Below are 22,499 nucleotides of genomic sequence, written 5' to 3' on the forward strand. Positions count from 1 at the left end.
GACCGGCGATTCTCCGGCCCAGATAGGCCGAGCGGCCTGACGAACCCGACCGGTTCACGTCTGCAACCACACCTGGTCGCTGCCGTCGTGAAAAGCGCGCGACAGGTAAGTGTGGGGCCTGTGGGGGGTGGAGGGAGGATCGAGCACCACGGGCATGCTCATGAGGTGACTGGCCCACGATCGGTGCCCACCGATAGTCGGGTCGGCGTCTCTAAGAGACACACTCTTTTCCCTCCACCGCCCGCAAGATCAAGCCGCCATGTCTTGCGGGGGCAGCGGAGGGGAAGACGGCAACCGCGCATGCGCGGGTTGGAGCCGGCCAACGTGCGCATGCGCGGTTGACGTCACCTCGCCGCCGCCGGCCGTGTCATTCCCGGCGCGCCGCTTTGACGCAAGCGTCAAGGCCGGGCGTTCGGTATTCACGAACTGCCGCTCCTAGCCCCCTGGGGGGGAGAATAGGGTGCGAGGAGCGGCCTCCGACGCCGGAGTGAAACACTCCGGGCGCGATTCTCCCAGAGGGGGAGAAATCGTAAGGCTGGCGTCAAATCCGGGCGGGTTTGACGCCAGCCCCCCCCCCCTCCCCGACCGGGAACCGATTCTGGTCCCCGGTCGGGGCTAGCATGCCGCCGCCGTAAACTCCGGCATCGCGGGCTTAACAAATTTCGTTAAGCCCGCTTGCCAGAGTTTGCGCCGGCTGACGCGTCATATGACGTCAGCCGCGCATGCGCGGATTGGAAGACTCCAACCCGCGCATGCGCGGATGACGTCATCGTGCATTTGCGCGAAACCCGCGCATGCGCGGGCCGGGATGCCCCTCAGCCGCCCCATGAAGTGATACAGCGGGGCGGCGGAGGGACAAAGAGTGCGCGGGCATCGGACCCGCTGCCCCGATCGCGGGCCCATGGCACCCTTGGCACGGCCGTGGTACTGCCGTGCCAATTGGTGCCATGGTTTTAAAAATCGGGACTTTACGGCCGTTTTTACGAACGGCCAGACCAGGTGTGGTTGCCGTTCATAAAAACAGCCGTAAAGGGCTGGGAACTCGGCCCATCGGACAGCTGAGAATCGCTGCTGGCCGTAAAAAAACGGCGGCAGCGATTCGTATCAGGTGTCGGGCGTGGGGGGGGGGGGGGGGGAGAATAGCGGGAGGGCGTCGGACTAGCATGGCCGTAAAATTTTACGAGCCACGCTATTCTCCGCACCGTCGTGAGTGCGGAGAATTGCGCCCTACGGGTTTCACTCCGACGTCGGCACTCAGTCTCCCGTTGGGAGAATCGCGCCCATGAATTGGGTACACTAAATTTTACAAAAGTAAAAAAAAATCTTTATTAGTGTCACAAGTAGGCTTGCATTAACACTGCAATGAAGTTACTGTGAAAATCCCCGTATTTGCTCCTTTGCAAATAGGACTAAATGCCTGCTTTAAATTTTTCCATGCAAGGTAGTATGTCCTGAAGCAGCTATGTCAGCAGAGAAACAAGCCTTATAGAACACCTGGAATAAATAAGTTTGATTAGTTTCCTCTGACGTGGCCCGCACTTCAGACCACCCTCCCCACCCCTCTGACCCCTGTTCCAACAGGCTGCTTCCAGTTTCACATGTAGTCACCAACTGCTTCCCCACCCCCTTGCCCTTACTTACCTGTTTGCTGCTGCAATTTTAACTGCATCCCTCATTTCCTCTTTGTGGGTTCCTCCTGCAGCTTTGTTCCAATCTGAAACCCGATATTCAGGGCTCTATAGATCTTTGGGTTTCCATGCAAGGTAAATGCCCTGCTTCAGTGGGAGTGCCCACAATAGGTGTTCTCAAATTTCTAGTCCAAATAAGTAAGCATATAAAAGAAGAAAAGTATGGAATGGGAAAATCCATCAGGCAGTCCAGCATTCCTAGAACAAAGAACAAAGAATAATACCGCACAGGAACAGGCCCTTCGGCCCTCCAACCCTGTACCGTCATGATACCAACCTTTGCAAAAACCCTCAGCACTTCCTTGCGCCGTATCCCTCTATACCCACCCTATCCATGTGTTTGGCAAGATGCCTTTTGAACGCCGTTAATGTATCAGCTTCCACAACCTCCCCTGGCAGCACATTCCAGGCACTCACCACCCTCTGTGTAAAAAGCTTGCCTCGCACATCTCCTCTAAACTTTCCCCACGGACCATAACCTATGCCCCTTGGTGACTAACCCTGCCACTCTATCCATGCCCCTCATAATCTTGCAGACCTCTATCGGGTCATCCCTCAACCTCCGTCTTTTTAATGAAAACTGTCCGTGTCTATTCAGCCTCTCCACAAAGCGAACACCCTCCAGACCAGACAGCATCCTGGTAAACCGCCTCTGCACCCTCTCCAAAGTCTCCACCTCCTTCTGGTAGTGTGGCGACCAGAATTGTGCGCAATATTCCAAGCGTGGCCGTAACAACATCCTGTATAATTGCAGCATGATTTGCCAGTTTTTATACTCGATGCCCCGTCCAATGAAAGCAAGCATTCTGTATGCTATCTTGACCACCTTGTCCACTTGTGTTGCCACTTTCAAAGATCTATGGACCTGCACGCCCAGATCTCTCTGACTTTCTATATTCCTAAGAGTTTTGCCATTTACGGTATATTTCCTCTCAATGTTAGACCTACCAAAATGCATCACCTCACGTTTGTCCAGATTAAACTCCATTTGACCTTCCTACTTTCACAAAATTTGTGTGGTCGACAGTGAATAAAAAAAACTTCCTGCTTTTGATTGCTGTCCAATTAAAGGTGCATATATATATGGGAACAACAGATAAAGACATTTTGAGGTCAATAGTCTGCTTGCAATTGGTGCCTAAGTTCATCTTTGAAGAGTCAGGGCTGGACTTTCAGCTGGAAACTAATAATCTTTATTATTGTCACAAGTAGGCTTATGCAATGAAGTTACTGTGAAAATTCCCAAGTCGCCACATTATGGTGCCTGTGCGGGAATACAGAGGGAGAATTCAGAATGTCCAATTCACCTAACAAGCACGTCTTTCTGGACTTGTGGGAGGAAACCGGAGGAAACCCACCCAGACATGGGGAGAGCGTGCAGACTCCGCACAAACAGTGACCCAAGTGGGAATCGAACCCGGGTCCCTGTCTCTCTGAAGCAACAGTGCTCACCACTGTGCTACCATGCCACCCTAAAGTGGGCAGAGCCAAAATCTAGCTCTGCTGACTGGTGTGCTGGTTCCCCAGCTCCATCCTGCTTCTGGGCCATTTTTGCACAGTGGGTATCAGATCAGGCTTGTTAAGAGCCTTATTAAGTCCACTGAAAGACGATGGATTGGAATGATCCCGCTGGATTCCAGATTCCTGTATTGGTGGGGCCAGTTTGGGAGGAGGGCGCCCAGCAGGCCAATGGGCCAGCACTCCCGGTAGGCCGAGTGGGGCTAGATGAAAGAGCAGCCACAAGCAGGCCTGCCGAGAGTTTCCACCCACTCCCCAACCCGACAGTGATGGTCTGGCTGCTCAATGTACTTCAACTAAAGGTTTTCCAAAAAAGTTGACAAGAGGAAGCCTCTACATTGAAGTTCCCTTTTCATGAACTAACTTCTATTTCCAACCTGCTGCTCCCGTTGAGCTGAAAGGCCACTGATTGGCCCACCAGAGCCTGCCAATTGTCCTTAATTGGACAGCGCACATGCTTCTGTACCAAATAAGCAGATTTCCCCATTAAAATCCCAAAGAGTTGTTGCCTCCCTCCTGGGGTGGGTTCGGGACCCAGAAACAGTCTCAATGTCTGTCCGTTGTCCCCAGTGGGGGAAGTCCAGCCCTTGGTTGGGGTAGTAAAGTCACAGTGCGAGTAGCACCCTATCTTTGGTGTGAGTAAAAGCCTGTCGGAGAGCAAGTCTAAAATAAGTTTTGCATTTTCTTTATTTACAGATAATGTGTGGAGTTTGCACGTTCTCCCCTTGTCTGCGGTTTCCTCCCACACTCCAAAGTGGATTGGCCATGCTAAGTCACCCCTTAGTTTCCAAGGATGTGCAGGTTAAGTTAGGGGGTTAGGGCGGGGTGGGCAGGCGAGTGGACCTAGGTTGGGTGCTCTTTTGGGGGCTCGGTGCAGATACGATGGACTGAATGGTGCCTCTGTGCACCTCCAGCACTGTGGTGATTCTATGATGACAGCCTTTTCCAGGTAATAATGAGCTTCAATGGAGGGCTAATAGCATTATTATTGCCTCAGTTATATAAAAATATGTATTTATTTTGGCATGAAGTAGCAAAGCAAAATGGTCAACGGTATTTAAACTTTCTTATGTAACCATTTAGGATAGTGTTGCATTTAGTACGCACTTTGAACTCTGTATGGTTTAATAGGGTCCTGGAACTGATGAGCACATTCTACTGGAAATTCTTGCAACACGAACTAACAAACAACTTTGGGATCTTGCAGATGCCTACCAATCAGGTAATATATTTGCTTTGTAATGTGTGAAATGTTGAAGTGATCTGTCATTGTAGAATTATCATAGAATTTACAGTGCAGAAGGAGGTCATTCGGCCCATCAAGTCTGCACCGGCTCTTGGAAAGAGCACCCTACCCAAGCCCACACCTCCCCCTATCCCCATAACCCAATAACCCGATCCAACACTAAGGGCAATTTTGGACACGAAGGGCAATCCACCTAACCATGCACGGGGCAGCACGGTAGCATGGTGGTTAGCATAAATGCTTCACAGCTCCAGGGTCCCAGGTTCGATTCCCGGCTGGGTCACTGTCTGTGCGGAGTCTGCACGTCCTCCCCGTGTGTGCGTGGGTTTCCTCCGGGTGCTCCGGTTTCCTCCCACAGTCCAAAGATGTGTGGGTTAGGTGGATTGGCCATGATAAATTGCCCGTAGTGTAATTTAGTGTAAAAGTAAGGTTAAGGGGGGGGGGGGATTGTTGGGTTACAGGTATAGGGTGGGTTTGAGTAGGGTGATCATTGCTCGGCACAACATTGAGGGCCGAAGGGCCTGTTCTGTGCTGTCCTGGTCTATGTTCTATGTTCTATATCTTTGGACTGTGGGAGGAAACCGGAGCACCCGGAGGAAACCCACGCACACATGGGGAGAACATGCAGACTGCGCACAGACAGTGATCCAAGCCGGGAATCAAACCTGGGACCCTGGAGCTGTGAAGCAATTGTGCTAACCACCATGCCACCGTGCTTGCCCATCATAACCGAGCTTGTCGTGGGGATTGAAAGTGCCCGCCTGAGAATTGAGCACTTTAACCTCACATCACCCAGTTGCTGTGCACTTTTTGTTTCTAACCTTTTATTCAGATCTGCCGATATGTTGTTCCTCAATTTCAGTCTTGCCTGTCCAATGGCTGGAGCCTATCACAATATCACACTCAACTTCCATAACTTAAATTTTGATCTTCTGAGACTTGCACGTTAATTCATTCTAATTGAAACAAAGTCACCGTTCCATTATCACGGTTGGCTGGGATTTTCCGACCCTGCTCTGGCAGGTCAGCCGAGCGTCCATTGACTTTTGGCAGCACGGGATGATCCGGGCCAGGAAATCCCTCCCGTTCTTAGTGAATTGAATTTGGCCATTGTGCAAGCTCTCAGTCCACTTCCTCACCAGTTCCTCCTGATGTGCGAAAGCTGTGCAATTCTGGAACTGATCTGATAGAGTGATTCACACAATAAGGGTTCTCTGGTAATGAATGGAAAAAGTGACACTAACACTGTGCTAGCTACTGTGTATTGTCGGGACACATTTTAAGACTTTCTTTGGTCGGACGTTTGCCTCTTGATATGCACGGCTCCCACTAATGGCACACAGCGGTAGATTGAGAGGAAGTTGGCAGGAAGGCTTTCTTTCCTGTTGCTGTGTCCTTCTTGAAATAAATACAAACGGAGGTGTGAAAATTGGGCCACAGCCTGGTGTGTTTTCAGGAGGAAAGGGGAGGTATTTGTCTGATTCCAGAAAATATTGTAAGGAGCAAGGAATGGAATAGCGACAAAAAGTGCTGGAATAGCTTAGCTGCTCCTGTGAAGAGAGCTTTCGCGTTCTGTATGACTTCTGACTTCTGAAGCATGTTTTACAATCTCCAGCATTCACAGCATTTTGCTTTCATTATAGGATTAGAGTATATTTTGCCTTGGATACTTTTTTTGGCATCTCTTTTACTCAAGCAAAGGCAGTCCTTAACCTTCCTTCGGCCTCTCTTATCAATTATGCCACAGAAAATGATTGGCTATATAATATTCAATGGCAAAATTGTTGTCACTTGCATAGAATTTCCCCAAAGTATTTGACCCAATGTAACCCCATATCTATTGCTTCCATAAGGGTCAGGGTTTCCGCGGCTAAAGTACTTTTAACCACCTTTTTATTTTCTTATTTTCCCAGGCCAAGGGCCAACATTTTCCATTCTCACCCACAAAGAGTGTTATTAAAACCAGTTGTATGCGAATCGACATGAGAGCTATCATTTAAAAATGACTAATTTCATGTCCTTCAGGCTTCTCAAGGCTGGAAACCTGAGTACACATTTCTCTTGTATTTAACTTTTTCCTACTTGTGCTTAAATCATCCTTCACTGTAGCGCGTTTGATGATAATACACCAAAACTAGTATCTGGCCTTGTCTGATTGCATAGCTAATTTTTCTTATTCACACATGGGATGTAGTTGTTGCTGAACAAACATTAATCGCCCATCCCTCATTACCCTTCAGCTGGGTGGCTTGTGAAGGCATTTAAGAGAAAACCACAGTGCTATGGGTCTGGAGTCACATATGGGCCATTATACAATATCAGTGAACCAGATTGAGATTTTAAAAATAAATTTATAGAGTACCCAATTCTTTATTTTTCCAATTAAGGGGCAATTTAGTGTGGCCAATCAACCTAGCCTGCACATCTTTGGGTTGTGGGGGTGAAACCCACGCAGACACCGGGAGAATCCACACGGACAGTGACCCTGGGCCGGGATCGAACCTGGGTCCTCGGCGCCGTGAGGCAGCAGTGCTAAGCGCCACCATGCCGCCCCTCAGATTGATACCCCTGGGTCTCTGGATTGCTTTCCAGTGACAGTGCCTCGCCCTAACTGCTCTGAATCTTCTTCAGACATTACATCGTGGTCTGAATTTTTCAGATGTTGGATGCTCGGACCCCGCGGTCTGGAGAGTCGGTGGGGAACACATTCCCATCGACTCCTACAGGCCTGCTGCCGTTTTAAGCTATTGTATGTATTGTGTTTGGGCACATTTGGTTCATACATGTAGACGTTACTGCAGGTGTGATACGTTTATTTTGTACTTCCAATTTTTATATATCTAAAGCTAATTTCAGAATGTCAAATATAAATAAACTTTTCTGATGTTGAGTAAACATTATTTATCACTTTTGTCCTATAGAAAATGCTTCGAGTTTAAAGGAGAGTCTCAAGTCTGAGAACTCTGGTGACTTTGAAGAATTTTTGGTGTCCCTGGCAAAGGTTGGTGTGGTTTGCATTCATACCATTCCATTCAACAGAACTGTAAATTAATTTGATGTTTTGACAGGGCAACGCGGTGGCACAGTGGTTGGCACTGCCTCCTCCCAGCGCCAGAGGCCCAGGTTCAATTCTGACCTTGGAGTTTGCACCTTCTCCTCCAGGTGCTCCAGTTTCCTCCCACAGTCCAAAGATGTGCAGGTTAGGTGGATTGGCCATGCTAAATTGCCCTCAGTGTCCAAAGGTTAGGTGAGGTTACGGGGATAGGGTATGAGAATGGGTCACGGTGTCGGGTGCTCTTTCGGAGGGTCGGTGCACACTCGATGAGCCGAATAGAATCCTTCTGCACTGAAGGGTTTCTATTTATCATAGAGCTTACAGTGCAGAAGGAGGCCATTCGGCCCATCGAGTCTGCTCCGGCTCTTGGAAAGAGCACCTTACCCAAGGTCAACACCTCCACCCTATCCCCATAACCCAGTAACCCCACCCAACACTAAGGGCAATTTTGGACACTAAGGGCAATTTATCATGGCCAATCCACCTATCCTGCACATCTTTGGACTGTGGGAGGAAACCGGAGCACCCGGAGGAAACCCACGCACACACGGGGAGGATGTGCAGACTCCGCACAGGCAGTGACCCAAGCCGGGAATCGAACCTGGGACCCTGGGGCTGTGAAGCAATTGTGCTAACCACTATGCTACCGTGCTGCCCTATTTATGAATCTATTTTATGAATTCATTATGCCTAGATGTGCACAAGAAAATACTGTATTTTGGGAACATTTTTTCAGAATAAAAATAATTAAGACTTTGCCCGGAATTTTACATTGCTCGGGCAGACCTGGAAGTGCGTGAAAATGTGCGAGGAAACGGCGGGCAAGCGCCCCACGTCAGTGCGCATCCACACAGTATTTCTGTTGGCGGGTGCCAGCAAGAATCGGACAGATGCCCACTGATAATCGAGCAGGCGGGCAATTTAGCCCATTGAGGGGCCAATTGCTTTTGCGGTTGGCGGCTGGACCGATTGCCAGGTGGCCTTTAAATCATAGCTGCCAACCTGGCTCCAGGGCGGGGTGAAACGTTGGGGCGTAATTAAAATTAACAAATCTGTCGGGGGACTGAGGTCCGTGTGAGATTATGCTGCTTGGGCACTGCTGGTGTAGTATTAACATCGATATTTAGTTTTCCGTGGGTCCTGAGATAGCCTCGCAGTGGTGGACCCCACCCGAGGGAGCACATTAGAAATGCCAGCTCCCACTCTCCCTGCTTTTAGCGCCCGCCCTCCTCCCACCTTCCCCGATGACACGCTGCCTTTCACAGAGCACTTATCACGCTGGCTGCTCATTAATTGGCCAGCCAGCGTGAAAATGCGCCCCGGGGTCCACCGCGGCTGGGAGGGGGCGGGGTGGGGGGGGGAGGGGGGTGTGGAACCGTGTGTGCGTATGACGGCTGAAAGATTCAGGCCTTCATTTTCCTCCCCGCAACTACCTGATGCAATACCAACCTAGGTAGACCAGATGCTCCTTGGCTCTGTGCCAATGTTGCAGGAGGTTAGCCGAGCCAGTCACACCATCGCAATAGTACGGTTCTATAATTGACTGTCTTGTTTTTGGATGGAGGAGGAAGAAATCTGCCAGCTCTGCTGCTCTGCTTTGCTAATTGGTGGCTCGTGTGGATGTCAGAAAGCCTTGAGATGCCATTCGTAGCCCAGTAAACTACTCCCATTCAGTATCTAAATTCCTATGTGAGCGCTGGATACTTATCGGGCTGATACCCAACATGCAGCACGGTAGCATGGTGGTTAGCATAAATGCTTCACAGCTCCAGGGTCCCAGGTTCGGTTCCCAGCTGGGTCACTGTCTGTGCAGAGTCTGCACGTCCTCCCCCTGTGTGCGTGGGTTTCCTCCGGGTGCTCCGGTTTCCTCCCACAGTCCAAAGATGTGCGGGTTAGGTGGATTGGCCATGATAAATTGCCCGTAGTGTCCTTAAAAGTAAGGGTGGGGGGGGGGGGGGGGTTGTTGGGTTACGGGTATAGAGTGGATCCGTGGGTTTGAGTAAGGTGATCATTGTTCGGCACAACATCGAGGGCCGAAGGGCCTGTTCTGTGCTGTACTGTTCTATATGCTCCATGTCGCTAAGAGAGGAGGGGCAGAAATGGAGGAGCAATAAAATTCAGTGCAAAAAAATGTATAGCTTTAAGAGATTTTAATAACATTGCGATTAGATTCTTGAATAATTGCTGTAGGGCAGCACGGTGGCGCAGAGGGTTAGACCTGTTGCCTCACGGCGCTGAGGACCCGGGTTCGAATCCCGGCTCTGGGTCACTGTCCGTGTGGAGTTTGCACATTCTCCCCCGTGTTTGCGTAGGTTTCGCCCCCCATAGCCCAAAAAGATGTGCAAGCTAGCTGGATTGGCCACGCTAAATTGCCCCTTAATTGGAAAAAAATGAATTGGGCACTCTAAATTTTTTTTTTTTTAATTGCTATGATTTTTTTTTACAGTAAGATTCCAACTGCTTTAGCTCAGTGGGCTAGAGAGCTGGTTTGTCATGCAGAACCAGGCCAGCAGCGTGGGTTCAATTCCTTTACCAGCTGAGAATTCTGAATTCTCCCTCTGTGTACCCGGAACGGGCGCCGGAGTGTGGCAACTCGGGGCTTTTCACAGTAACTTCATTGCAGTGTTAATGTAAGCCTACTTGTGACAATAAAAGATTACTATATTATTATTTAAATAGTGGTGCTTTCTTTTTAGGCGAAGCGAGATGAAGGTTATCGTGTGGATGAAAGTCTTGCGAATCAAGACGCTAAAGTAAGTATGGTGTCCTATACGTCAACGTTTAGAGTGATTTGGTGCATTATATATTGACTCAAGAACTAACTGCATCAATGGCAAATGTCGGCTTCAGTCTGCAAACTTCTTGATTTTGTAAAAGGAATGTATAGGCCAGGAAATCTAACGCCCATAATGAACTATTCATAAAACTATTTGGCAGGCTACAGACTCCTTTGTTTAGTAACCAGGGTGGCAAGGTGGCACAGTAGCTGGCACTACTGCCTCACAGTGCTAGAGACCTGGGTTCAATTCTGGCCACAGGTTGTTAAGTAATGGGTTAAGAGACATTGCAATTAGTTGTCTCATTTATGTTAAGTATCCAATAATTGACACTGATATGTAAAGGGGCTTCAGGTGGCTTCTGTGTCTGGTGCTGTGTAGAATTTTGTGCAGAGTCTGTTGGAATGAAATAAATGTGTGTTGGTGAAATAGGAACAGAACTTTTGACTCTTCATACCACAGCAATTAAAATGTTTAACAAGGTGACTGCGTGGGGTTTGCACGTTCTCCCAGCGTCTGCCTGGGTTTCCTCCGGGTGCTCCGGTTTCCTCACACAGTCCAAAGATATACAGGTTCGGTGGATTGGCCGTGCTAAATGGCCCCTTAGCGTCCAAAGATGTGCCGTGGATTAGCCGCACTAAATTGCCCCTTGGGGTCCAAGGATGTGCAGGTTAGGTGGGGTTACGGAGATAGGGCAGGGGAGTGGGCCTAGTTAGGGTGCTCTTTCCAAGAGTCAGTGCAGGCTTGATGGGCCGAATGGCCTCCTTCTGCACTGTAGGGATTCTATGATTCTTTTTTAAAAATAAAATTCCAATTAAGGGACTATTAGCATGGGAAATCCACCTACCCTGTACATTTTTTGGGTTGTGGGGGTGAGAGCCATGCAGACACGGGGAGAATGTGCAAACTCCACACGGACAGCGGCCGGGACCAGGATCGAACCCGGGTCCTCAGCGCTGTGAGGCAGCAGTGCTAACCACTGCGTCACCGTGCCGCCCTAGATTCTATGATTCTAATTACACAATGTTGCTATTTTTGGAAAATGAAGTAAGAGAACCAAAGAGAGAGTATGAGAAGACACTGGCAGAACCTTTCTATTTGCATACAAATATTAAATGGGTGATAAAAGGAGAAGTGAGACTGATTGGAGACCAAAAAAGTGATTTATGCATGGCGACAGCACTGCTGAAGTATTAAATAAATATCTTGCGTCTGCCTTTATGAAGGAAGAAGATGATGTCCAGGCCATGGTGAGAGAGGAGGTAGTTCAGGCACTTGAAGGGCTTAATATTGATAAGGAGGTGACATTGGAAAGGCTAACTGTTATTCATAGACTCCATAGAATCCCTACCATGCAGAAGGAAGCAATTTGGCCCATCGAGTCTGCACGTGCCTTTGGAAAGAGCACCCTACTTAAGCCCACGTCTGCATCCTATCCCTGTAACCCAGTGACCCTATCTAACCCTCTGGACACTAAGGGGCAATTTAGCATGGTCAATCCACCTAACCTGCACATCTTTGGACTGCGGCAGGAAACTGGAGCACCCGGAGGAAACCCACGCAGACACGGGGAGGACATGCAGACTCCACACAGTCACCCGAGGCTGGAATTGAACCTGAGTCCCTGGAACTGTGAGGCAGCAGTGCTAACCACTGTGCCACCATGCCGCCCACTAAATTTGACCAGATGAGAATATGGAAGAAAGTGAGAGTGGAAATTTCAGGGGCACTGGCCATCATTTTCCAATCTTTCTTAGACTCTGGCATGGTGCCAGAGGACTGGAGGATCACCAATGTTACACCCTAGTTCAAAAAGGGTGTAAAGATAGCGCAGAACCTACAGAATGTTTGATCCAGGATTTCTTGCTTATTTTTTCAAGTGACCGAAGATTTTTTGGATTCTTCTAAAAATCATAGTGCAGAAGGTGGCCATTCAGCCCACTGAGTCTGCACCAAGAGCATCCTGCCTAGGGCAATTCCTTTAACCCCACCTAACCTTTGGACACTAAGGGGCAATTTATCCTGGCCAATCCAATTATCCTGCACATCTTTGGACTGTGGGAGGAAACAGGAGCACCCGGAGGAAACCCACGCACACACGGGGAGAACGTGCAGACTCTGCACAGACAGTGACCCAAGCCAGGAATAGAACCCAGGTCCCTGGAGCTGTGAGGCAACAATGCTAACCACTGTACCGCCCTATCAAAATGTAAAGACTCCTATTAAAGATAGCATTAATGACAATGCCGGAGTCCTTTTGTACTGCATGAGTGTGCTATATCCTGGCGTGGGAATGGTGGCATTTTACTGCTACATGCTAGCCACCGATCCTCCGTTTGGCCGGGAGGCTAGCATGCCGGCATCGTAGAGCACTCGGCCCGAGCTGCCGATACAGCCCGGAGAATTGCCAGGTCTGTGGCCACGCGTGCACACGATGGCGGCCTGCAGCGGCCCGCAAAATAGTCCCCCCTTCGGCCGGCTCGCGTGCCACGGAACAGCCCCTACAGTGCACCCAGCCCCTGATAAAATCTCCCCTACCTGCGGATCGGCCCTCCCCCGACTGTAACGTCGCTGGACTGAGTCCGCAGCTGCCACACCGAGTTCCCGACGGACGAGACCACACCCGACCGACGGCATCAGGAAGTCGGCCGGTCAGGGTCGGAGCATCGGGGTGGGGGGGCCCTCGGGCAATGTCATGAGGCTATCGATACGTCACGCGGTGTACTCTCTGAGTACGCCGCTTTGGAGGGGGCGAAGCATCGCGAAAGCGGCGCCGCTCCCGATCTGGTCGGGAACTTTGATTCTCCGGCCAATCGCCGAACGCGATTTCGCCGTCGGCAACCGTAGAATCCAACCCAATGTGATCACTTTTGATCACTTTTACATTAATTTCCATTTCTGGTATTGGCATCATATTTTTCTTTAATTTCAGGGGTTGTTTGCTGCTGGAGAAGACAAATGGGGCACAGATGAGACAACATTCATTAAGGTCTTTTGCAGGCGGAACTTTGCTCATCTGCGAAGAGGTAGAGTGAAAAGTCTTCCTAAAACGTTATCCACATGCTGCAGTTCTTCTATAACGCCGTCCCCTTCAACTATTTTCATTAAATTAGTTTCCCTTTACTATGTTCTGGTGCCTGACAAGTAGGCCGTTCACACACCCGACTGTTTCAAGAGTGATGCGCCCAGAGGGACAGAAAAGTACACAAGTGAGCTGAGGGTCAGCATATTTTATACAGGGGCCCACTGGGAAATATATAGCGCTGTTCAGTGGTCATCCTTTCGACCTAATAGGCAGTAAGGATAGAAAATGTCGAGTTTTACAAGGTTTTCTAAGTTGCCTGTCATGGTGGGCCCGGTGAACGACCTTGAATTGTATCAGGTTGAGTCTGGCACATGTTGCGGATGCGTAGACCACCCTCTTTCTCTCCTGCCAGCTCCTCCTCCCACTTGCGCTTCAGCTCCTCGGTCTGCATCTCCTCTGACCCCATAAGTTCCTTGTAAATGTCAGAGACGATCCCTTCTCCTGCCCACCCTCTGGAAATTACCCTGTCCTGAATCCCCCTTAGCGGTAGGAGCGGGAAGGTTGACACCTGTTTACGTAGGAAGTCCCGCACCTGCAGATACCTGAATTTGTTTCCCCTCGCCAACCCAAACTTCTCCTCCAGCGCCCTCATACTCAGAAAGCTCTCCTCTATAAACATATCCCCCATCCTCTCAATCCCGGCTCTCCACCATATCCGGAACCCCCATCCATACTTCCCGGGGCAAACCGGTGATTATTACAGATTGGAGACCAGACCGATGCTCCCTCTGCTCCCACATGTCTCCTCCATTGCCCCCAGACTCTCAGGGCCGCCACCACCATGGGACTGGTGGAGTACCGTGCCGGCGGGTACGGCAGAGGCTCAGTTACCAACGCCCCCAAACTGGTGCCCTTGCATGAAGCTGCCGCCATACGCTCCCATGCCGACCCCTCCCCCACCACCCACTTCCTGATCATGGCTATATTCGCCAGCCAGTAATAGTTACCAAAATTTGGCAGCGCCAGCCCACCCTCTCCCCGACTCCGCTCCAGCATTACCTTCCTTACCCGCGGGGTCTTGCCCGCCCTGACGAAGCCAGTGATCACTTTGTCGACCCGTTTAAAAAAGGACCGCGGAATAAAGATGGCGAACAGGAATCTCGGGAGGACCGTCATCTTCATCGTCTGCACCCTCCCAGCCAGAGACAACGGGAGCGCGTCCTATCTCCGAAAATCGTCCTTCATTTGGTCCACTAGCAGGGCCAGATTTAATTTATGCAGCCGGTCCCATTCCGGCGCCACTTGAATGCCTCGGTACCTAAAGCTTCCCCCTACTAATCTAAACGGCAGCTCCCCCAATCGCCTCTCCTGTCCCCTCGCCTGGACCGCAAACATCTCACTTTTCCCAATATTTAGCTTATACCCCGAAAACCGGCAAAATTCCCCTAGAATCCTCATGGTTTCTTCCATCCCCTCTATTGGGTCCGATACATACAGAAGCAGGTCGTCTGCATAGAGCGAGATTCTGTGCTCCCCCCCGCTCCCTCCCCCCGACCAGCCCCCTGAGGCTCTCAGCGCAATTGCCAATGGCTCTATAGCTAGCGTGAACAACAGTGGGGAGAGGAGGCATCCATGTCTCGTCCCCCGGTGCAGTCTAAGATAGTCCGATGTTGTCCTGTTGGTCCGTACACTTGCCACAGCAACCTGACCCAGTCAATAAAGCCCCGCTCAAATCCGAACCATCCCAGTACCTACCACAGATAATCCCATTCTACCTGATCAAAAGCCTTTTCTGCATCCATTGCGATCACTACCTCCACCTCCTTACCCTCCGGGGGCATCATGATCACATTTAACAACCTTCTTACATTGGCCACCAACTGCCTACCCTTAACAAACCCCGTCTGGTCCTCCCCAATAACGTCCAGAACACAATCCTCAATCCTGGAGGACAACATTTTGGCCAGCGGTTTGGCGTCCACATTCAACAGGGATATCGGCCTGTAGGACCCACACAGCTCCGGGTTCTTGTCCCGCTTCAGAATCAGCGAAATCGTGGCCTGTGACATCGTCGGGGGCAGCACCTCTCTTTCCCTTGCCTCATTGAACATCCTCATCAACACCGGCCCCAATAGCCCAGAGAACGTTTTATAAAACTCCACTGGGTACCCGTCCGGCCCCAGGGCTTTACCCGCCTGCATGGCCTTCAGCCCCTCCGCTATCTCTTCCAACCCGATCGGGGCCCCCAGCCTTTCTACCAGATCCCCGTCCACCTTTGGAAAACTCAGCCCTCCCAAATAGTGCCTCATCCCCTCCGGCCCCGTAGGGGGTTCCGACCTATACAGCCGACTGTAGAAATCCTTAAATGCCTTATTCACTCCTGCTGAATCTCCACCATTTACTTTCCCTATCTCCCTGGCTGCCTCCCTCTTTCTAAGCTGCTGTGCAAGCATTCTGCTGGCCTTCTCTCCATACTCATAGATCGCCCCCCCTTGCCTTTCTCAACTGCTCCACCTCCCTCCCTGTGGTTAACAAGCCAAACTCCACCTGTAGCCTCCGCCGTTCATTAAAAGCCCTGCCTCTGGGGTCTCCGCATACCTCCTATCGATCTGTAATGTCTCCTTAACCAGTCGATCCGTCTCTGCCCTGTCCACCTTCTCCCTATGGGCCTGTATCGAGATCAGCTCCCCTCTGACCACCGCCTTCAGTGCTTCCCAGACCACCACTGCTGAAATTTCCCCCATGTCGTTGACCTGCAGGTAGTTCTGAATACATTTCCTCAGCCGCTCGCACACACCCCTTCGCCAGCCAAAAGTCACAGATCCAACCTGCAGTGCGGGCGCTGGTTACTGTCTTTACTAACCTGCAGGTCAACCCAGTGCGGGGCATGGTCTGAGATTGTGATCGCCGAGTACCCCGTGTCCACCACCCCTGCCAGTGAGGCCCTGCTCAAAATGAAGAAATCAATCCGGGAGTATACTTTATGCACGTGTGAGTAGAAGGAGAACTCCTTCACCCTCGGCTGCCCAAATCTCCATGGATCCACCTCCCCCATCTGCTCCATGAACCCTTTTAGTTCCTTTGCCATTGCTGGCACCCTGCCCGTTTTCGAGCTTGACCAGTCTAAACCAGGGTCAATAACTGTGTTGAAGTTCCCTCCCATGACCAACTTGTGCGAGTCCAAGTCTGGTATCTTCCCCAGCATCCTCTTTATAAACTCCACATCATCCCAATTTGGTGCATACACATTTACTAATACCACCTGCACCCCCTCCAGTTTCCCACTAACCATAACGTACTGACTTCCCACATCCGAAACTATTCTACCCGTCTCAAACACCACCCACTTATTGATCAGGATCGCAACTCCTCGAGTCTTTGAATCCAGTCCCGAGTGAAAAACCTGACTGACCCAGCCTTTCCTCAATCTAATCTGGTTAGTTACTCTCAGGTGCGTCTCCTGCAACATTACCATGTCCGCTTTCAATCCCTTAAGATGCGCGAACACACATGCCCTCTTGACTGGCTAATTTAACCCTCGAACATTCCAGGTGATCAGCCTAGTTAGGGGGCTCATCCCCCCCCCCCCCCCCCCCCCCCCCCCACCCTCGCCGATCAGTCATCCCCTTTTTTGGGCCCACCTCCAGTGCATGCTCTGTGCCCCCACAGGCCTGCCCCCAGGCAGCCTCTGCCCCCAACCTCCTCTCTGTCCCTTGGCCCAAGTCCCTCCCCCGTCAGCAGAACATTCCCCCCCACCTAATAACAATACTCTGTAACCCAACACCTTTGATAAACCGAACATATGCACAACCCCCACTGCGCTTCCGTAAGCTAGCCCGCCCAGCTAGATTGCTGGCCCCCATCCCTGGCACCGGATAGTCTCCCATCTATTGTTGCCCCCACCTCCTCCTCCCCGCTCATAGAAACATACTCCAACATCAAACAATCCCCACACAATTGCCCGACAGAAAAACACCAAAATCTAAACAATCACACCTCCATCCCCCAACAGTGCAAACGAAAACCTTAACGCCCTCAGCTCTGCCACTGGTCCCAAATCAATACAGAAGGCATTGCAAACAGCTTCCACAAAACGAGAAACGGGAAACTTTTTTTGTTTAAAGAACAGAGAAACAAAAAGAAAAAAAAAACATGAACGTTGCAGCAAAGTTCAAAAATTCTCAGTCCACCACCAGTCCTTTCCTTTTCAAGAAGTCCAGCGTGTCCTCAGGCGACACAATATAAAAGTGCTGTTCCTCGTACGTGACCCAGAGATAGGCCGGATACAACAGTCCGAACTTCACCTTTTTCTTAAAAAGGATCGACCTAATCTGGTTGAAGGCCGCTCTTCTCCTGGCCACCTCCACCCTCAGGTCTTGGTAAACCCGCAGGATACTGTTGACCCACTTACTGCTTGGTCTGCTTGGCCCACTGTAGAATACGCTCCTTATCCAAGTACCTGTGGAATCTCACCTCATTGCCCCCGGGGGGATCTCCCGTTCGCGGCTTCCTCGTTAGTGCTCTGTGAGCCGTGTCCACCTCCAAGGGTCGGGAGAATGCCCCATCCCCCAGCAGCTTCTCAAACATATCTGCGATGTATGCCTCAGCGTCCGCTCCCTCGGACCCCTCCGGGAGCCCAACGATTCTCAAGTTCTGCCGCCGGGACCTATTCTCCAAGTCCTCCACCTTCTCCAGGAGCTTCTTCTGCTGGTCTCTCAGCATCCCTACCTCCAACTCCACCGCAGCTTGTTGTTCCTCCTGCTCAGCCAGCGCCTTCTCCACCTTCTGGATCGCCCGATCCTGGGTGTCCAATCTAAGCTCCAGCCGCTCAATCGACTCTTTTATTGGGTCCAAGCAGTCCCGTTTCTGCTCAGCAAAGCCTTCTGAATAACTTGCATCAGCTGCTCCATTGACAGCTGGGTCAGCAAACCAGAGGTCTGGTCCTCCGCCATGCTGTCTCCCGCTGCAGCTTCAGCCCAAGCCTTCTCTGTCTTTCTGTTTCTGCCTTTATGAGCACTCGCAGTCCTTCTCTCCATGCGCCGATGTGGGAAGTCAGTACACAATTGCCTCTGTCTTCAGCTTCACAATTAAAGTCCGGTAGAAAATCGAGGGAAAGATCCAAAAGTCAGACCCTAGCGGGAGCCACCAAATGTGCAACGTACTCCTTCATAGCTGCATCCAGACGTCAGGGTTACAAATTTATTACCGTCGCTTAGTGTTGGGAAGATTAAAATTTGAAAATTGGTTAAGAAATAATGTTTATTTGAAGCATTGGTACTTCAGGAGCAAGCTGTAAATTTAGGAGCTTTTAAGAGCTAAATTTAGGAGGTACTTCAGGAGCAATCCCTAAATTCTCACACTCACTCTAATATTATCGATCACACACACTAGCAAAAAGCAGGAAGTTCTCCTGATGCCCCAGCCAATATTTCCTCAATTTCCAGTCCAAAGATGTGCAGGTTTGGTGGATTGGCCAGGCTAAATTTCCCCTTGGTGTCCAAAGATGTGATGATTAGGTGGGGTTATGGGGTTGCAGCGATAGGGCGGGGGAGTGCACCTGGGTGGGGTGCTCTTTTGGAGGGTTGGTGCAGACTCGATGGGCCAAATGGCCTCCTTCTGCACTGTAGGAATTCTATGGATCAACATTATAAACATACAAAAGCAAATTGGTCATTTATCACTTTGTTGGCTGCCCTGTTTGTTTGCTGTTCTCTGAAAGGTTTGGATTTTATCGAGTGCATTTGATATCCTAGGCCCTAGAAATACTGTATATTTAAGTAGCAAATCTAGGATTGCTAATCAATACAACAAAAAGGTACAGATTGGGAAATAAAATTGCTGAGAGCTCAGTGGAGGGAGGATATCATGACTTCATCGTTCTCACTGGTGGCAATATGTGGAAGAAAAATGTCAATATTTGGTTTCAAAGAAAAGTATGAAATCACTTGCATAAGAAACTGGCTGAAAAGCAATTCTAATTATAATCATATCTTCTGAAGACCTTTAGAAAGAGGACATCACAATTGTATTGAGTGACGCTCCTCTTCTTGGAGTACGGAAATACTATCATTGCATGAGCCCCTGTCATCGAATCCATTTCCCTGGAAGGGAAAGTGGTACGGACAGTGATTGCCGTTTATATACACTCAGGTTCTATCTTCGCCCCCCGCCCCATTGTAACAATTGGGCATGAGAAAGGACATTCACCTCATGAGCCCTTTCCAGCATGGATTATGTAAAACCCAATTTATCAGTGCTTCTACCTAACGCATTTCACCTGCGTAGAAAAGGGTCTATCAGTATCTACCTGTTCCATCCCAGTGAAAATTGGGCAACAGTCCAGAATATCTCTTGGGCCTGAATTGTACGCTCCCCTGGCGGGCTTTGAGACGGGGTGGGGGCCTGAATTGTACGCTTCCCTGGCGGGCTTTGAGATGGGGTGGGGTTGGGGTGTGGGGTGTGGGGGGGGGGGGGGGGGTGTTGGGGGAGGGGGGGGGCGCGAAATTACACGGGTGAGATTCCCTCTGGGAAGCAATTTACGGTGGGGGCGGACAGGACCGCAAGATGTAAAACCTGCCCTTGCTCCAGTTAAGGCCCTTCATGGCCACTCGATGGTCACTTAAGAACACACGCTGTTGGCCTCGCTCTACATCACAAACCAGCTATCCAGCCAACTGAGCTAAACCGCCTCGCCACCCCACCCCAACACCCACGCAGGGCACCTCCTGGCCCAATCGCTAGCGTTTTTTTGCAGGGTAATTTCTATTCACCCTGGCAGTGCCACCTGGGCTGTGCCAGGCTAGCACCCAGATGGCACTGCCAGGTTGCCTGGGTGGCACTGCCAGGTTGCCTGGGTGGCACCAGCAGTGCCGGGGTACCGCCCTGCCCAAATGGCATGCACCTGGGGGCTCCGATCCCCTGGAAGACCCTTACGAATGCCATTCCGTCTGGTCCCCGTATGTGGAGATGAGAACTGAACAGTGCTCGCCCGCCCAATGTCCCCGAGTCGAAGGGGATTGATCTGAATGCCTCGGGGGTACCTTGGGAAACTGCATATTAGTGAGAGCTGTCTCGCTCTAATATGCAGATTTGTCTAAAAGTGATCCCACCCACAATGGGCGGGATTGACATCGCAACATCTCGCGAGATCGCGTTAGATCTCGCGAGGCGCTGCGAGCTGGGGAGATCCCGGTTCCTATCAGCCACGCTGCGCCGCGGAGAGCTGCTTTCTGGCCGCAGCGTGGCTGTTCAATCACGCCCGTAATAACGCATTAATCCAGAGTGAAAGCAGTTTTACTTGTCTGACAGGCTCCCAGAGCTACTTTATTATTTTCTTCTCTTGACAAGTAATTTTCATGAGCGTTCCTCAGCATAGATTGATCTGGTCCCAAGTGTTTTGTCTGGCAATCTGACAGTTAACAACTTTGCACACAGCATGAGTTCTGTTTGAAACACAATCATTATAGATTCATTAAAATGGCTGCATAAGTGTAAGTTTTACCATGTTGGGCATCACTGCTAAACTGACGTGGCAGTTGACTGAGAGTTGTAATTGCAGCATAGAGCCCCGCTAACCAGTAAATCGACACTCCCTGTAGAATATAATTTATATTTACTCATCCGATTGAAAAGCCCTGGGGCCTGTACCGCCCTGCTATTGTGCTACGCCAGTTTTTCCGAAATTCAAAACAAAAGGGAAAATAAAGGTCACTTAACCATTCAGGGACTACAAAGAATTATACGAAATACTGTATTTTACTTTTTATATGTAAGTGGACTAAAGCCAATAAATATGCTTGACATACGATTTTAATATTGCAGCTCGAGAGATCCTGGGTTACAATCTTTTTACATCTTGGGGTGTTGGACCAGTTCCAGGAGAGATTCAATGGTGCTTAAAATTGAAAATTAGAAAACGACACTTGATTCCTGAGTGTGTTGTCTGTGTCCATAAGATCATAAGACATAGGAGCAGAATTAGGCTATTCGGCCCATCAAGTCTGCTCCGCCATGCAATCTTTTTTTCAAATACATTTAGAGTACCCAATTCATTTTTTTCCAATTAAGGGGCAATTTAGCGTGGCCAATTCACCTACCCTGCACATCTTTGGGTTGTGGGAGCGAAACCCACGCAGACACGGGGAGAATGTGCAAACTCCACACAGACAGTGACCCAGAGCCGGGATCGAACCTGGGACCTCGGCGCTGTGAGGCCGCAGGGCTAACCCACTGCGCCACCATGCTGCCCCCCGCCATTCAATCATGGCTGATATTTTTCTCATCCCCATTTTTCTGCCTTTTTGCCATAACCCCTGACCCCCTTAATAATCAAGAATCTTATCTATCTCTGTCTTAAAGACACTCAGTGATTTGACCTCCACAGCCTTTTGCGGCAAAGAGTTCCACAGATTCACCACCCTCTGGCTGAAGAAATTCTTCCTCATCTCTGTTTTAAAGGATCAACCTTTCAGGAGGCTTTGCCCTCGGGTTCTAGTTTTTCCTACTCGTAGAAATATCCTCCCCACGTCCACTCTGTCCAGGCCTCTCAGTATCCTGTAAGTTTCAATAAGATGCCCCCTCATCTATCTAAAGTCTAACGAGTACAGACCCAGAGTCTTCAACCTCTCCTCATATGACAAACACTTTGTTCCAGGGATCATTCTCCTGAACCTCCTCTGGACCCTTTCCAAGACCAGCACATCCTTCCTTAGATACAGGGCCCAAAACTGCTCACAATATTCCAAATGGGGTCTGACCAGAGCCTTATCCTGATGCTGATTTTCTGGTGATACTTCATGGGAGGGTCTGAGAGGTAATTCACGCCTTCTCAACCCTGCCCCTCGCCTGAGGTGTGGTGACCCTCTGGTTAAATCACCACCAGTCAGCACTCCCCCACAAAGGGGAAAGCAGCCTATGGTCATCTTGGACTATGATGGCTTTATGTTTACCTTTACTTGATGGCAACTTTCTGGCCACCAGTGTGGCACGGGGGCACAGTGGTTGGCACTTTTCCTCACAGTGCCCGGGACCTGGATTCAATTCTGGCCTTGGATGGATCCTTTAAAATTGAGACGAGGAGGAATTTCTTCAGCCAGAGGGTAGTGAATCTGTGGAACTTTTTGCCGCAGAAGGCTGTGAACTTTGCACTTTCTACCCGTGTGTGCGTGCGTTTCCTCCGGGTGCTCCGGTT

At 50.1% G+C, this 22,499-nt stretch overlaps 1 protein-coding gene across 1 annotated transcript in view; it reads left to right on the top strand.

The window, feature by feature from the left end:
- Positions 1-22,499, top strand: part of LOC119956147 (annexin A4-like) — a 60,798-nt gene that overhangs the window by 20,652 nt on the left and 17,647 nt on the right. The window contains exons 5-8 of the mRNA XM_038783059.1: positions 4,338-4,428; positions 7,374-7,453; positions 10,204-10,260; positions 13,217-13,310. Coding sequence (XP_038638987.1) covers positions 4,338-4,428; positions 7,374-7,453; positions 10,204-10,260; positions 13,217-13,310 — 322 coding nt within the window. The remainder of the gene's footprint in view (positions 1-4,337; positions 4,429-7,373; positions 7,454-10,203; positions 10,261-13,216; positions 13,311-22,499) is intronic.

The sequence above is a fragment of the Scyliorhinus canicula genome, chromosome 22, assembly GCF_902713615.1.
Source record: "Scyliorhinus canicula chromosome 22, sScyCan1.1, whole genome shotgun sequence".
NCBI classification, from domain to species: domain Eukaryota; kingdom Metazoa; phylum Chordata; class Chondrichthyes; order Carcharhiniformes; family Scyliorhinidae; genus Scyliorhinus; species Scyliorhinus canicula.